This window comes from Xyrauchen texanus, chromosome 32 (genome assembly GCF_025860055.1).
Source record: "Xyrauchen texanus isolate HMW12.3.18 chromosome 32, RBS_HiC_50CHRs, whole genome shotgun sequence".
In the NCBI taxonomy this organism is placed as follows: Eukaryota; Metazoa; Chordata; class Actinopteri; order Cypriniformes; family Catostomidae; genus Xyrauchen; species Xyrauchen texanus.
In genome coordinates this window covers 18,123,417-18,141,230 of record NC_068307.1, presented here as the reverse complement: position 1 = coordinate 18,141,230, position 17,814 = coordinate 18,123,417, and the positions used below count along the sequence as shown (strand labels likewise).

Sequence of the window (17,814 nt, the reverse complement as noted above, 5' to 3'; positions counted from 1 at the left end):
AGCGGGCTCGGTTTCGCCAGGTAAATCCCCACAAACCACCCGTCCCCCAGGCACGCTCGTTGACTTCTGTCCGGGCTCGAGGTGAGAACGGCTCGCCTCACGGCCAGTCTCACTAATCCCTTGGACCCGCCAAGATGGATGATGAATTCGCAGCTGCATCGGAGAGTGTCCCGGCATCTGATGTGGAAGACTCGACTGTGCTGCCACCTTCGGGTCGGCCCACCCAGTCTGAGGCTGACGCCCAGATGGCCGACATGTTTGCCCGGGCCGCTGTGAACATGGGGTTGGACTGGAACCCTCCGTCCTCCCCGCAGCCCTCCCGGCTAGTCGTTTGGTTCCTCGGGTCCGGGCGCCACTCAAAGTCAAGCCCCCCCACCCCAGTTCCTTTCTTCCCCGGAGGTGCACGATGAGCCTTGCACAAACTCCCATTCTGCTCATGCAGAAACACATTCTAACATACGTCCTGCATCAGGATTGGTTCGCAGCAGTAGACCTGAAGGACGCATAGTTCCACGTCTCTATCTTGCCTCGACATAGACCCTTCCTACAGTTTGCGTTCGATGGCCAGGCTTATCAGTACAAGGTCCTCCCCTTCGGTCTGTCACTGTCCCCTCGCATCTTTACGAAGGTCGCAGAGGCAGCCTTTGCCCAGCTAATGGAAGTGGGCATCTGCATATTCAACTACCTCGACAACTGGCTCATCCTAGCCCACTCTCGAGAGTTACTGTGTGCTCACAGGGACCAGATGCCCCGTCTAGGGCTTCAGGTCAACTGGGAAAAGAGCAAGCTCGCCCCAGTTCAGAGCATCTCTTTTCTCCGCATGGAATTAGACTCTGTCTCAATGACAGCATGCAGTCAGTGCTGAAATGCCTCACCTTGTTCAAACTAGGCACAGCGTTTCCTCTAAAACAAATCCAGAGGCTCCTGGGGCATATGGCATCCTCCGCGGCAGTCGCGCCACTGGGGTTGATGCATATGAGACTGCTTCAGCACTGGCTTCAGACTCGAGTCCCGAGATGGGCATGGCGCCGTGGCACATCACCCCCTCCTGCCACCAGACTTTCAACCCCTGGACAGACCTCTGTTTTCTGTAAACAGGAGTCCCCCTACAGCAGGTGTCCCGATGCATTGTGGTCACCACATGGGGTTGGGGCACCGTGTGCAATGGGTACGCTGCCGCCGGCTCCTGGACAGGGCCCCTGCTGGGTTGGCACACCAACTGCCTAGAGTTGCTGGCTGTATTTCTTGCCCTGCAGAGGTTTCTCCCACTACTTCAGGGCAAGCACGTCTTGATCCATTCAGCTCTCCTCCTTTGGAGTCAGCAGCGACTCAGTTCCTGCATCAGCAGTTCACGTACACGGTTCGGTGCATGGCGTGATTGAATAGGGACCCCTAGTGTTGCTTAATTTGACACAATGTCGAGTGAGCGACAGAAGGGGAACGTCTGGGTCCTGATGGAGGGAACGAGACGTTGTGTCCCCCCGGCCACGATGCTGTATTGAGCCACTGTAATGGCCGAACCTCATTCTCGGCTCCTCAGTGCAAAACCTGAATGGACAGAGGCACGATTCCCTCCTTTTATACCCGTATGTCTGGGGAAGGGACATGCAAATTCTGTCTGCCAATTTCTCATTGGCCTTTTCTTAAGTTCAGAGGTAACCGAGGCCTTCAAGAAAGACTCCTAGTGTCACATCATTCGACACACCGTCTTGTTCCCTCCATCAGGGAATGGGGGTTACAATAGTAACCCAGACATTTTGTGTTTCACAGACCAAAGAAAGTCATATGGGTTTGGGAAGATGCAAGAATAATGATAGAATTTTCATTTATGGGTGAACTATTCCTTTAAGGCCTTAATTTGTATTTTTTTCTTATGTGTGTTTCCTAATAATCCCACACTTTCCCAAAATGAAAAGATTGCTCTGTAAACAAAAAGCTTTATTAATTTTTTTTCTTTTTTCCTCATACCCATCCTTTGCAAAAGCATTTAAACATTTTATAGGAACTGAAAATATGTTTTTTCCACATGATTAACAAATAAAAATAATCTCATTGTAACACTTGGAGAAAAAAAAATCAGGACTACATGTACCAGAATGCATTGTGATACAAGCAGGAAACAACAACAACAACAACAACAACAGCAACATCTGACTTGTCTAGACTCGTTTAACTGCAGAACTGGTACCATCGTTGCTCTAATATTTCAAGGTTCTACATTATAATTTCATATCACATATGAATAATTTCTGCTGCTCTTTTGAAAAGTAAAGTTAAAAATAACATGGGAATAAGTAAAATATAAAAGTTCCAACAAACATTTAAAAAAAAGTTATTCTGTTTCCGTTCTCGCAGATGATCCATGCCGGCTTGCCTTGAAATGTTCGTGACATATATTTTTTTCACAGTCACAAAACAATTCCAATGTACAAATATTCCCACATCTTTATAGTCTCTCCTCTCTTTTAATTGTTTTATTTTTTCATGAAATTGTCACAAAAGCAGAAGTGCTATGTGGTTTTTTTAATCCCTCCATTGGAGTCTTGGTCTTTGTTTTATTGTTATGCAGCGTTCTATTTGCAGTGCAAGGCCTCAGTCCGCCAGTCCTTATGCCGAAGCCTGTGATGTCACAGTGACCAGGCGCTCAGGGTCCTGAGGCCTCTGGTTCAGCGACCCTCCTCAGCACAGATAAAGGGACTAAGTGCAAGTGTGTGAGATCTATGCGTGACGGGTCAGCACATAGAAAAAGACCACATTCAGAAATGACAGAGAGAGAGACAGATACAAAGAGAACAAGAGAGCGAGACAGGCTGGGACTAAAGTTAGAAAGCCGACCTGAAAAACACAAACACTTGATTGACACAGACATCCCACTTCCACTTGGCACTGTAACTTCGATACAGACAAACTTATTTCGGATTGAGCACCAGTGAAAAAAGGCAATTTTAAACTATTTATTTTAATCTACTCAACATTCTTGACAAAAAGATCATAATAGAAAAATCTACACTGTTGTCTGTCACATTACCTTCCCTTCCCTGATTCCAAAAGCCAGTAATGTTCAATGATTACATGTAATCTCTTACCAAAGCCAATTTTCCCCTCTCTTCCCCTATTAAAAAAAGTTTAAGTAGTGTCTTTGGCAGATTCACAGATATATATTTCTCCTTCTCTCAAAGAGTAATGGAACACATTCTTTTCCAGTAATTTTGTAAGGGCTGTAACTGCTCTGTACATCAGTTTATATGCGAACATAAGCATATACGCGCACCCACGCACAGACGGGCACAAACACACATGAACACAAGCAGAAGCACTCAGGAAAAATGGAGCTCAAATGTCAGAGAAGGCTCAGGTTGGTGGTAAACACAGAGAAATTGTGGACTTCACATAGCAGTCGATTGAATCTGACTCTTGACAGATGGATGAAGGTGGGATGTCTGAAGAAAGTCGAACACTTAAAAAAATGCTGGCCACTTCACATGCTCTGTCTTTTTCAGTAGAGTAAGCGTGCCAATGCAGGTACGCCCATATTTGTGCTGGGCGGGGAATATTGTTATTAAGAATCAGGGTTGGTTAGAGGACATCCTGCAGGGCTGAATAGGGTGGTGACAAATCCGTATCAGCAGTCCAATGAGCGGGTAAAGAGCATCGCCAATGTGGCATGATGTGGGATGAGGTGGGGCATGTTGGGAGGTCATGTCAGTGGATTATAATGCTATGAAGAACACAAAAGCAGAAGAAATGGAAGCATGAGCCACAGGCTGGGCGTTAATTCACAACCACCACCACTGGAGTCATCTGTCAGGAATGGCTCTGGAGATTCATACAGAGAGTCATCTGAGAGAGAGAAGAGAGAGAGAGAAATAAACTATTACACATTAATAAAGTTTGCATGTTGCACCTTTGCCCCTTCCTGTCTGCTCCATACTTCTTGAGAGTTCCAGTGTGCCACCTTTGTCAAAAGGTGAGTCTGCTCTAATTTAAGTTTGTCAAAACATCCAGCTACATCCAAATTGACATTCTTATGCTATGCACTATAAGTAGGGTTAATATGGTAAAAAGTGGCAACATTTTCCTGAATTAACCCTGTGTACTTCACTAGTGATGGAAAAGTACATACTTTTAAGTAACAAACTACTACTGTACGTCATAAACAAACATAACATGGTCATGTACTAACCTGGTCTCACATTGCTATGCGATTTTGCAAAAAATTGTTTTACGTGGCTCGTTGTATCAACATCTGTTTGGTGTAGATTTAAAGGGATAGTTCACACAAAAATTTTAATTCTCTCATTTACTCACCCTCATTCCATCCCAGATGTGTATGACTTTCATGACGCTCTGTAGGTTCTCACAATGCAAATTAATGGGTACCAACATTTTGAAGCTCCAAAAGCACATAAAGGCTTTTGTGGCTAAATACATATCCTCAGAAGCAATTTTATTGGTGAGAAACGTAAAAATTAAGTCCTTTTTTACTGTCAATCTCCACTTTTACTTTCACATTCTTCAACTTTTGTTTTTGGCGATTTGCATTCTTCATGTATATCAGCACCTAGAAGAATTTATAGTAATAAAGGATTAAAATGTATCTGTTTCTCAACCACACCTATAATATCACTTCAGAAGCTATATATTAAATCATTGGAGTAGTATGTATTACTTTTATTCTGACTTTTTGGAGCTTCAAAACTTTGGTCATGATTCACTTGCATTGTATGGCTCTACAGAGCTGAAATATTCTTTTTAAACTATTTGTTTGTGTTCAGCAGAAGAAATAAAGTCATGCACATCTGGGATGGCATGAGGGTGAGTAAATAAAGAGAGAATTTTCATTTTTGGGGGAACTATACCTTTCACCTTTGAAACTGCAGTGATATGTGTCATGAACCACGTAATATTTTGCCACAATTTAGCTACAGTCAGATAATTTTCATGAGCTCAAGCTGCATGTACAGTAACAAATGATGTTCGTAATGGGTAGGTGCAGTAGTTAACAATTAATATGGATTTAGCCTTTTTGCCATTTGCTTTTAGTCTATTTGTCGTTTGTTTTTCCACAAATTAAATACTAATTCACACCTCAAAATTCCAATGAGTGGTCTGGTTCCTGGGTAGCTCAGAGAGTAAAGAAGCTGTCGACTACCCCTGGAGTCATGAGTTCAAATCCAGGGCATGCTGAGTGACTCCAGCCAGGTCTCCTAAGCAACCAAATTGGCCTGGTTGTTATGGGGTAGAGTCACATGGGGTAACCACCTCATGGTCGCTATTAAATGGTTTGCTCTCGGTGGGGCACGTGGTGAGTTGTGCGTGGACGCAGCGGAGGATAGCGTGAAGCCTCCACATGCGCTATGTTGCCGTGGTAATGTGCTCAACAATGTGATAAGATGTGCGGGTTGACGGTCTCGGACGCGGAGGCAACTGAGATTCGTCCTCCACCAACCGGATTTAAGCTAGTCACTACGCCACCACGAGGACTTAGAGTGCATTGGGAATTGGGCATTCCAAAAAAATAGAGAAAAAGAGGAGGAAAAATATATTATACTAGTGCTATATTATTTTTACTTTGACTTAGGACATATTAATACTGAACTTGAATACTACAGTATGTAGTATGGAAAGAATGCTAAATCGGATGCAGGTTTTGTGTAAAGCGCCTCACTTGTTTATTCTCACTTTGGTAGCCCCTAGTCCATCATTGTACTATTGCTCAGACTGCATTTTTCTCTTTGCATTTTTCAGCAGTTCCCTTTACTTGATCCCTAAAGATATTAAAATGTGGTCTGGGGTTTAGATAAACCCCTTTCTCTAAAACAATATCAGGGACTCTACTCCTACAAAAATAATCAATTGCATTGTGGGGTCGTACTGAATAGAAATCTTTTCACTGACAGGCATCTATAGTTCTCAAATCTATTCACAATTCTGGATATGCACACATAAATATTTAGGCTCAAACCCCAATAAAACAACATTCAGGCCTTTGCAACAGCTTGCTACAACTCTGAAGGCCAACGGCAAATAAAGGATAAGATTCACTCGCTGGTTTCTTTATAAATTTGAACTTTCTTGCATGAGTTTTTTTTTAATTCTCTCAAATGCTCATGAGATTAAATCATTGCGAAAGGCACTGTACATTATCTCTGAGGAGATGGATGGCACTATGAGTGCACTTGTAAACAGATAAATGATAGAGTGAGAGTGGCATCGTTATTCAATTTGCATGTGATTGTCTAAACTGCTCTCTGGAACGGACCGCTTTTGTTTGCTAACAATTACATCATGATAATGGGCTGTCATTTGAGTTGAAGCTTCTTCTCAAAATGTACACAACTCCTCAAACATGACTCTGGGAAATAGGCAGCCTTATCTCATGAAAATAACGTGACTGTAGCAACATATTTTGCAAAATGATATTTTTTAGTTCATTATAGGAATCGAGGCATTTCAGAGGTGAAATGTCCACTGTGTGGCGCTAAAAGCGAATTAAATGTTCTTCCAAACCAAAGAGGTTAAGGTCAATGCTCTATCGAGTTTTAAACAACAAAACTCGACAGAGTTTAACATAACTGGTAATCTAGTAATCAGAAGGATGCTGGTTCGATCCCCACAGCCACCAACATTGTGTCCTTGAGCAAGGCACTTAACTCCAGGTTGCTCCAGGGGGATTGTCCCTGTAATAAGGGCTCTGTAAGTCGCTTTGGATAAAAGCGTCTGCCAAATGCATAAATGTAAATGTAAATGCAAATGAGATTAAAAAAAACCCAGATGAGTTAGGTTAACGCTCTATCAAGTAAACAAAACCGATGTCCCTATCCAAAACCTTACACCTAACCGATAGTGCCATAAAACCAAATGTGAGGTGACAATTGCAACTTAATGTAGTTGGTTATGTAATTAAAATGTTCAAATGTGTTGTCTATCAAGTCATGCGCCATTGTAAAAAATGCTTATGTCATTAGATAGCATTGTGTGAGGAACAGAGCGAAAAGTGTTTATGTTCTGATAATCTGCATTTTGCATTAGTAACTGTATGTGTAAGTAAATGAAATTCATTGTGTTGTAGCACCTCAAGTGCTTATTTAACCAGGAAACTGCTGTGATATGTAGAAAGAGGCACGTAAAACAAATTTTGCAGAAGTTTACTTAAAATAACGTGAATCTAGAATTTAATCATTCTGATTGTGATTCCAATGCGACTTTACAATTCCAGTTCCTTAATAATTCCTTTGCTGATTTGTTTATACTTTTGACAAGCAAAGAATAAATGGCATGAGTTTATTCAATAATTCAAAAGTCACTCTGTATCTTTTCACATCCACCTCTTTTGGCTAGACCTGCATTTTACTCCAGACAGTTTCCCAGGTTTAAGCGCTCCTTGACGTTGAGCAGGTCTGCATGGGATAAATGCAAAGACAAAGTGTTTATTAAAGCCTGGCTTAGTGAGCACATTTACTGGGGACGAGTCTGACAAGAGTGATTTCAACATCGTTACTCGTAACTGCTGTGCCTACCTATCACGAGGGGTTATACAAACCGTGGCCTCCCTGTTTAACTGCAGGGTATACTGGTGTCTGCAGATCATGTGTGAGAACCCCCTGCAGGTCTCTTGGCGTCCGGGCCTGCTTGCCTTGATTAGTTGCAGGTCAAAGTTTTTTGATTGTTATCTGGCTCGTGTAAGATGAATAGCTTCCTACAGAGAGTGCCCCCAAGGGGCAACACTATCTCTCTACCGTTTCTTGTATCGTGAATGATCGGACCCATAAAACCTTTGGCCCCATAAAACAAGCTGTCTTAGTCATCAGTGGAGGTCCAGGGCAATGGGAATGAAGTTTATGAACATAAATTAAGCAAAGCGGAGGATTTCAACCATCACTAGAGTTAATACAGCTTTTCAAAGTATTCCCAGGGTTGACTGGCTGGGTTGAATCAAGCTGGATATGAGGATTTGGATGTAAAATTTCTGGAACAATCTTGCAAGAATCACCGGGTCTGGTACATAAATAAAAAAATAAAAATTGATAGAGAGCGGTCAAAATGCACAGACAAGAAGACATACTCACTTGTAGGCTTGACGTACACCTTTAATTTCAAACATGGCTTCCCAGCGAGATTGGGGTGTGGTGAGGCTGTAAAGTGAATGAGAGAGACAAGGAGATAAAGAGTGTTATAGATTACAATAATTAGTGTTTTTTTTTTTTTTGCAAAGACAATCATATCTGTTACTACTGGTCATTCTTGAGGTAAGGAATGTGAACAAAACCACCCACAACACACTAGCATCGCAGTCTTTGCACAAGTGAGTTTTGAGACAGACACAACATGACTGAAGAACAAGAAACACATTTCCTTTACTTCCTACCACACACACACACTACTACTACTACTACTACTAGTCAAGTGAAGTCATTTTTATTTGTATAGCGCTTTTCACAACACACATCATTTCAAAGCAGCTTTTCAGGAAATTATGAAAATGAAACAAAAACGAAAAATAAAAAATTAAAATAATAGCTTGTAATAGCTATAATATCTTAGTGATAATTGTGTAGTTTGATTAAATATGATTGTAAAATGTATATTGAAATTAAATAATAATTGATTTTAGAACTCCTGTGAGCAAGCTGAAGGCGACTGTGGCAAGGAACACAAAATTTCATAAGATGTTGGTTAACAGAAAAATAATCTTGGTAGAATTCAGGCTCACTGTGGGGGCCAGTTCCCGTCTTGCTAAACAACATGAATATAATGCCAATATTAGTTAATACTACTACTACTACTACTACTACTACTACTAAAGTACTCTTCTGCTTAGAGAAAGCACTTTGACTCTGTTCCCCTTTAAAAGTGTAACTTCATTCTGGCACTAGTTTCCCCTCATCTCCTTCAAAAGCACTCAAATGGATTTTTGGCTCATTTGTTAAGATCACAAATGGAAAACAAATCACAGTTTTCACCATGACACAGTTTCAACCTGCTCTTTACATACATAAAAATTCCTGCAGCAATTACCACAAATCACTCTGCGGCTCAGCTAATGGAAAGCTGATAGGTTCCACACAAAAAGCTTCTTTTGGGTTAATTTTGCTCTAACAGGTACTCTTAAGTGTATGAACATAAAATTCAGTGGGTTGTCATGCTGTAAAAACAACAACAAACACAACAACAACAAAACAAAATACAAAATAAAAACACACTACAACCCCAAAATCTGAAAGTTTGGATATTTTTAGATGAAAAACAGGAAATAGTCATGTTATTCATACAATTCTTTTTTAAACTGAATATCTTGAAATTATTTGATGTCACTAACCTGGCAAACTTGGACAAATCCAGAGATTATCTCACCCTCAAAAGCACTCATTGTATTAACGCAGAACCTTGTGTACACGATTCTGTTTTGCAGGTGGACTAAAAAGTCCTGTGTGCTTCTACTTGCTTAAGTTCCATCAAACTAGCAAATCAGATTTGAGCTGAGTGTTTCGAGAAATTATTTTCTAATTGTTTGTGCTGTGTGCATCAAATGGTTAGTGCACAGTCCGTGGGCATGTCTTCAGAGGCTTAGACATAGTACCAGGGTACTACACTGTTTTTAAATGTGATTATACCATGTTTTTATGTACAGTGTTAGTTCCTTTATAATGTATTTTAAAGGGCACTAAACAGTAAGTACAGTTGAAGTCAGAAGCTTACATACATCTTTGCTAAATACAATTAAACTCAGTTTTAACCATTCTTGACATTTAATCATAGAACCATTCCCTGTCTTATGTCAGTTAGGATCACTACTTTATTTTAAGAATGTGAAATGTCAGATAATAGAGAGAATTATTTATTTCAGCTTTTAATTCTTTTAACACATTCCCAGTGGGTCAGAAGTTAACATACAATTTGTTAGTATTTGGTAGCATTGCCTTTAAATTGGGTCAAGTGTTTTGGGTAGCCTTCCACAAGCTTCTCACAATAAGTTGCTGGAATTTTGTCCCATTCCTCCAGACAGTACTGGTGTAACTGAGTCAGGTTTGTAGGCCTCCTTGCTCGCACAAGCTTTTTCAGTTCTGCCAACAAATTTGATCTATCAGATTGAGGTCGGGGCTTTGTGTTGGCCACTCTAATACCTTGACTTTTCACTCAACACATTTGTATCACAATTTTGGATGTATGCTTGGGATCATTGTCCATTTGGAAGACCCATTTGTGACTGAGCTTTAACTTCCTGGCTGATGTCTTAAGATTTTGCTTCAATATATCCAAATAATTTTCCTTCCTCATGATGCCATCTATTTTGTGAAGTGCACAAGTCCTTCCTGCAGCAAAGCACCCCCACAACATGATGCTGCCACCCCATGCTTCACGGTTGGTATGGTGTTCTTCAACTTGCAAGCCTCACCCTTTTTCCTCCAAACATAACAACAAATATCATAAAAGTAAGATCTTTGTCCCTATGTGCACCTGCAAACTGTAGTCTGGCATTTTTATGGTGGTTTTGGATCATTGGCTTCTTCCTTGCTGATCAGCCTTTCAGGTTATGTCGATATAGGACTCGTTTTACTGTGGATATAGATACTTGTCTATTTGTTTCCTCCAGCATCTTCACAAGGTCCTTTGCTGTTGTTCTGGGATTGATTTGCACTTTTTGCACCAAACTACGCTTGACAGAATGCATCTTCTTCTTGAGCGGTATGATGTCTGCGTGGTCCCATGGTATTTATGCTTTTGTTTGTACAGATGAACATGGTACCTTCAGGCCTTTGGAAATTGCTCCCAAGGATTAACCAGACTTGTGGAGGTCCACTTTTTTTTCTGAGGTCTTGGCTGATTTCTTTTGATTTTCCCATGATGTCAAGCAAAGAGGCACCAAGTTAAGGTAGGCCTTAAATTACATTCACAAGTTCACCTCCAATTCAGTACACCTCCTTTCAGAAGCTTATTAGCTAGTTGTCTAAAGGCTTGACATAATTTTCTGGAATTTTCCATAGTTAACTAAGTATATGTAAACTTCTGACCAACTGGATTTGTGATATAGTCAATTAAAAGTGAAACAATCTGTATGTAAACAACTGTTGGAAAAATTACTCGTCTCATGCACAAAGTAGATGTCCTAAATGACTTGCCTTGAGTTTTAATGACTTCAACCTAAGTTTATGTAAACTTCTGACTTCAACTGTAGTACCATGTTTTTTTGTATGGTTTTACCATGTTTTTTTGGACATGAACAGTACCATGGTAATACCATTTTATTTATTGAAGTATCTTTGAGTACTGTGTAAATGACCATGATCCATGAATAATAGTTATACATCAAAGTACATTATTATAGTACATTGGCCTTGGGTGAAAGGAAATATAAAAAAAAACTAATCAGTGCCAAATGACCATTGTTCATGCTAACCTTGTAACCCTTAGAGATAGTTCACCCAAAAATGAAAAGCTCCAAAATGGAGATCATGTCAGCATAAAAGTAATCCTTAAGACTTCAGTGGTTAAATCAATGACTTCTGAAGCGATCCAGTTGGTTTTTGGTGAGAACAGATTGAAATATAATTCCTTTTTCATTTTACATCTTGTCATTACAATCTCTAGGCACAATTATGAAAGCTAAATTACACTTCCTAGTGTTAACGCATACTCAGAATGCTAGATGGAGCTATAATAAGTGTAATTGAGCTTGAAATCAAGATCGCCAAGGAGAATACAGTCAAGATGTAAAGATGTTCTCACCAAAAACCAACTGGATCACTTCAGTAGACATGGTTTAAACCACTGGAGCCTTATGGATTGCTTTTATGCTGACTGTATCTCATCTGTGGAGCTTTAAAGTGCTGGTCACCAGTCACTTGCTATAGATCTACAGAGCTGAGATATTATTCTAAAAATCTTAATTTGTGTCCAGCAGAAGAAAGAAAGTCATATACATCTGGGATGGCATGGTGGTGAGTAAATGATCAGAGAATTTAAGTTTTTGGGTGAAATATCCCTTTAATCTGCCTTCTGCAGGTTTCTTATTTTTGTGTTCATGTGTGTTTGCGAGTGAGTGTTTATGTATGCATGAAATGTATGCACATACATTTTCAAGAATGTATTTCTATGAACGGAGGGCTGTGTGTTTTTGTGTGTGTGTGTGTGTGTGTGTGTGTGTGTGTTTTGAGTGTGTTTGAAATCCCCATTTGCTGTATTCATCCACACAGGCCTGTGAGAATGTCACAGTTGCCATTCACTCAGTCACCCTTTCTGGAGGTTTGGGGCGGGGTCACCCCAAAGGTGATAGACATCTTCTTTGTTAAGGGATCACTAAACTAAGCCTCGGTCACCCCCCGTAACCTGCTGACCCACTCTGGCAGACCCCTTTGCTTCATAACCCCAGGGGCCATGACAGCAACAATATTGATAGTAGCCAAACACTTCTCTGGAGGAGGAGACAGCCTTGTCTGATGAATAGCCAGACTAAGTACTTCTCAGCCCAGGCCACTGTCTGGAACAAAGAGTGCACAAAAGTGGATCTTGCACCAAGTGACAGGGCGGACTGCATTAAAAACAACTCAGGACAGGCATAAGAAACGCCTGGCCTTGAGTGCAAACTTTGAACCCTGGGTTCTTTCTTTCCTTTCTTTTTTCTCTGATTTACCCTTCTGTCGGTCTCTGTCCTTTCCCTTGCAACTGGGTTGACAACATCCCATGGTTGGAAGTAAGGTCTGAGACTCCCCGTTGGTTGGGGGATATTTCTGTGTTGCTATCACCTCAATTTCCTGGACAGCTATGACATCTGAAAAGATACCCAAGACACCATATGCCTGCTAGGTTGGGCTGCTCTGGGTCAGCCGTGAGACTTCGGGATATCACCACATTTGCAAATCACATCTCTCTCTCTCTCTCTCTCTCTCTCTCTCTCTCTCTCTATATATATATATATATATGATGAACATTGGAACATGAACATTTGGCTAAAAGGAATATTCTGGGTCCAAAAATTAAGCATTTGTGGCATAATTCTGATGATTTCCACAAAAAGCTACTTACACTTGATCCCTCCTTTTCTTTTAAAAAATAAATAAATAACAATCAAGGCACTTTAAGGCACTTACCGTGGAAGTGAATGGGGCCAAATTTTGGGAGGATTTAAAGGCAGAAATATGACGCTTCTAATTTTATAGAAGCATATACTGTACATTTATTATGTTATTTGAGTGGTAAAGTTGTTTAAATATTTGTTTTAACTGTTATTTTTGGATTTTACAGTTTATTTATTTAAAACTGGATATAACTTTACACAGAAAAGGTAAAAAAAAAAAAAAAAAAGCAATTTTATCACACTAAAACCATGTTAAAACGCATGATATATACATCTCGTGGCTATACTTTTGAAAAAGTGAATATTTTAATGATTACAGATTGGCCACGTTCACTTCCATTGTACGTGCCTCACTGTAACCCAGATTTATTTTTTTTAATTTAAGGAAGCGACAAGACTATGTTAATTTTTGTAGTAATCAACATTATGCCACAAATGCTGTTGATTGAGCAAAACTTGTTTAACATATCCCTAATTGTTCCTCAAAAAAAAACAAAAAAACAAAAAAGACAGTAAACTGACAGGGTCAGTACATTTAAACCAAACCCCATTTAGACCAGGTGTTTTACTGGTGCTGATTAAAGTTATCATAATTATCTTTCTTTTTGGGTAGTGAAAGTTGATATCACTCTTCTGAGCATAGAAATATTTTAATACTCAAGCCTGCTCATTATTTCTGGCCTCTAATTCTTTGGCTCTTTCAGACAACAGATGGCCATGAACCATTAGAAATGACTCCTCAAACCGATTATTAGGACAAATGTGCTTTTAGCATTCAAAAGAGCAATTTGTGTGCCTATACTTTTAGGATCAGGTGTCCTGACACACAATGAGATTGTTATAATGTGGAGCAGAGCTACAGGTTATGTCCCCCTTGAACCTGAAACCTCTGAACCTCAGGTCGAGGGTAAAGGGGAGGTGATCAGAGAATGCAGCAAATTAATGGGAATGGTGCATTGGACATAGAGGTATAACGCAAGGGTTTGTGAAAGTAACACTCCATTTCTGAGAGCTTTTTCAACAATGCACTCTGACGTAGACATCCATTGTCCAATGAGAATTCAGGAGAGGTGGGTCCTGTAGTACTTTTAAAATCAAAGCTTATCCATTCGTCAAAAGCTCAGTCAGAGCTTTCTTTAGTGAGTAGGTGCCCTAAAGCAGCCTGGGACACACTAAGGAGTTAGGGCATTAATTTATCATGAAAAGCTGCATTCTTTTTTAACACGCAAACTTTTCCCTTCTCTTTTCTCAAATCAAGGATAAACACACCCGCACACATGCACACACACACACGCACGCACACACACACGCACGCACACACACAGACAGACAGACACAGAAAAAGGATACATGAAAGTAAAAAAAAAGAGGTAAAATTGCCTCATTAATACATCCTGCGTGTTGCCCTAAGCCTTTTTCTTTTGCATGCGCCCAGCGGGAGCCCTTTTTATCAGGCCAAAGGACACCTTTCACAGGACCATTAGTGAAAAAGGGACAGATGCAACCCGGCAAATTCCCCCCCATCATGCAACTGAGAAAGAAGAGGAGGATTAAAAAAAGTAAAAAATGAAATCACTCGCTCTGTTCGGCCAGGCGAAGTTCTGACCTTAAGCATGTGGGCGGGACGCCTCCAGAGGACGAGGTGTCAGGCCTATCGTCCAGGTGCCATCCAGAGACAAAAAACTCTCTCTCTAGGTTAATGGCTTCTAGCTGTTGTTATCTGAAAAATGGTAATGACTGGCACCCCTGAAGTTGCGAATGCAATTACCCATATCAGGATCCCTCTGTTAAATATGATTTGACCAATCAGCATAATTTGGAAAGTTAGGCCTGATGGCCTTGGACACTGGCTTTGCACCGATCTCACCCTGAGCAGCAAAGTGCGCAGCTAATAGTGCACATGGCATTCAACAAATTTACATTTTCATCAAGTGGAGAGATCAGGACACACCCAAACTCTGCACTTAATGACTCCGACACAGACCCAGGGGAGCTCATGGGTAGAACCGGACTTTCCACCCAGACTCCACCTGATTAATTTTCCAGACATACAAAATGCTGTAATAAAATTCTCTGAATCTTTCTGCCCTGAATGTGACTTCAGCTAATACAATAAAAAATGTCAGACATTTAAATGACAGTAATAACTGATTTTTAGGCTATTTTCATGCGTTTACAATGTCTGTCACAAGAAAAAATAGTGTTCCACTTTGCATTGTGTACCAAAATTTATGTTTTGACATTGCACATATATATTTCAGGCAAAACTTGCTTATATGAAGGTTTACAATCAAAACAACATACAACAGACTAGTGCTTTCCTCCAGTGTACATCTGGGTAAATAATTATATTATGCATGAATTATTATTAACTATTTACTGAAAACTGGGGTACAGTATATTTGATCATGTTGCCATTTCATAGCAGCTTTGCATTGTGATTAAGAACACCCTTTACTCATGGTAAAATCAACAAAATGCATAGCCCTTATTGGTTTATTATTAAATTGTTTAAATGTAACTCATGCTACTGTATGCAAATGGTAGTTGAAAACTTAACAACGTTGTGTGTGGTGAGGGAAACTATGTAGCAAAACATCTTGGTTACTGTCGTAACCGCCGTTCCCTGATGGAGGGAACCAGACGTTGTGTCGATGTAGTGACACTAGGGGTCGCTCTTGAGAGCCCCGAACACCTCTATTCTTTTTAGAAAAGGTAAATGAGAATTGGCGAGTGGAATTTGAACATATGGAAACATACGGGTATAACAAGAGAAGGAATGCCCATTCTCATTCAGGTTTAGTGCTGAAGAGCCGAGACAAATTCCTGCCATTTTAGCGGTTAGTACAGCGTTGTGGCAAGAGGGACACAACATCTCATTCCCTCCATCAGGGAACGGAGGTTACAATAGTAACCAAGATGTTCCCCTTCTGTCACTCACTTGACGTTGTGTCAATGTAGCAACACTAGGGGTCTCTGTAGAAAAACAGCACAACAGCTGAACCGTGTTACGTGAACTGCTGATGCAGGTGCAAGCAAGCTGCTGTGTGTGTAATAGCAGGTGCAGCAGTCTGCACGTAACCTCCCCCAACACCCCAAAAAGACGTCATGTAATTCCCCACATACCTGAGGGGGGGAAGCAACATAATTAGCATGGGAGCAGTGCCATGCCAGCCGCGGCCTTTTCTCTCTATGTTTTCTCTCCACAGAGTATTAGATCCGGCTGGGGCCATCTAATTCTATTATACGTATTGGGGAAGGTGTTCTTTTCCGTTTATATTCTTTCAGGGGGAAAAGGCCCCACAGAGACCACATCATGCCCAAAGAGGACGTCAGCATGTGGTAATATAACACATGGGCTCACCAGCCGCACAAGGAAGAGGCAATGTGGTAAGTCCTGCCTCAAAGCGGAGGAGCTCTACAAATACAGCGACTGGGGGCAGATAAAGCTCTGCCCAAGGGAGATGCGGGTCTGCAGGGAGACCATACCTTGGAAACTCACAGGGGGTTACCTGAGTAATCGGCACCTGTGGAGCACCTATCCCAGTACAGGGCATATTAGTACCCATAGTGGGTCGGGTTGTGAACTCCTCAACCGAATTCGTGAGCCACAGGTCTAAAGAGCAAGTACATCCAGGGTCCACGACTTTGTTAACTAAACTGGGGATAAAAGTGCACGCTTTAACCTAAGAGGAGGGGGAAGGGCACTAAGCGATACACACAGCCAGTTGTTCCCAGTTACGAAACTCTACCTGTTCGTACCTGACAAAACACAGGACAAAACTGGCTCAACCCGGAGATTGTAAAATCTTGCAAGGTATTGGGTGTAGCCCAGCCCGCTGCTCTGCAGATTTCCGCTACATAGGTGCCACTGGCCAGTGCCCACGAGGATGCCACACTTCTAGTAGAGTGTGCTCATGTTCCCAAAGGGGCGGGCATACCCTGGGCCTGGTATGCCAGAGCGATGGCATCCATGATCCAGTGGGAAAGCCTCTGTTTGGAGACAGTATTTCCTTTCTGCTGTCTGCTGAAGCAGACAAAGAGCTGCTCAGAGCATCTAAAGGTCTGCGTGTGATCCAAGTAGGTGGGCAAAGCACGCATTGGACACAGCAATGACAGGGTCGGGTCTGCCTCCTCCCAGGGCAGCGCTTGCAGGCTCACCACCTGATCCCATAAGGGGGGTCATGGGAACCTTGGGCAAATAGCCCAGCCGGGGTCTCAGTGATCATGTAAGAATCTGCCGGACTGATTTCCAGGAAAGTGTTGCTGACAGAAAACGCTTGCAATTCCCCTACGCTCTTGATGGAGGTGAGTGCAATCAGGAGGGCCATCTTCAAGGAGAGGGCTTTCAGCTCAACTGACTCTAGCAGCTCAAAGGGGGCTCCACAAAAGCCCAGCAGGACCGTAGAGAGATCCCATGAGGGGAAGAAGCATGGCCTGGGAGGATTCAGCCTCCAGGCGCCCCTGAGGAACCTAAGTATCAGGTTGTGGTTCCCTAGGGACTTAAAAACTACCAGAAACTGTAGGAAAAAAAGGATCTGGGGCACAAAGGCGGGGGGACCGTGTTCGTGGGGCCCTGGCTGCGAGTGCTCGGTGTCTGGTCACGTGACAACAGCGGTCATGAACACAATTACGTGACCCAAGAAGTGAGGAAACCACTCTTTTTTTGGGTACCGCAACCCATTCGGGGTGTGCCGAACAAAAAAAAAAGAGAAGGATACTAAAGATTTACCTCCGGC

At 41.6% G+C, this 17,814-nt stretch overlaps 1 protein-coding gene across 1 annotated transcript in view; it reads right to left on the bottom strand.

Moving 5' to 3' along the window:
• Positions 1-1,884: 1,884 nt before the first annotated feature.
• LOC127625634 (ephrin-A2-like) overlaps positions 1,885-17,814 on the bottom strand; it is a 152,039-nt gene continuing 136,109 nt past the window's right edge. The window contains exons 3-4 of the mRNA XM_052100925.1: positions 8,070-8,135; positions 1,885-3,840 (exon numbers count right to left, since the gene is read on the bottom strand). Coding sequence (XP_051956885.1) covers positions 3,719-3,840; positions 8,070-8,135 — 188 coding nt within the window. The 3' untranslated portion in view covers positions 1,885-3,718. The remainder of the gene's footprint in view (positions 3,841-8,069; positions 8,136-17,814) is intronic.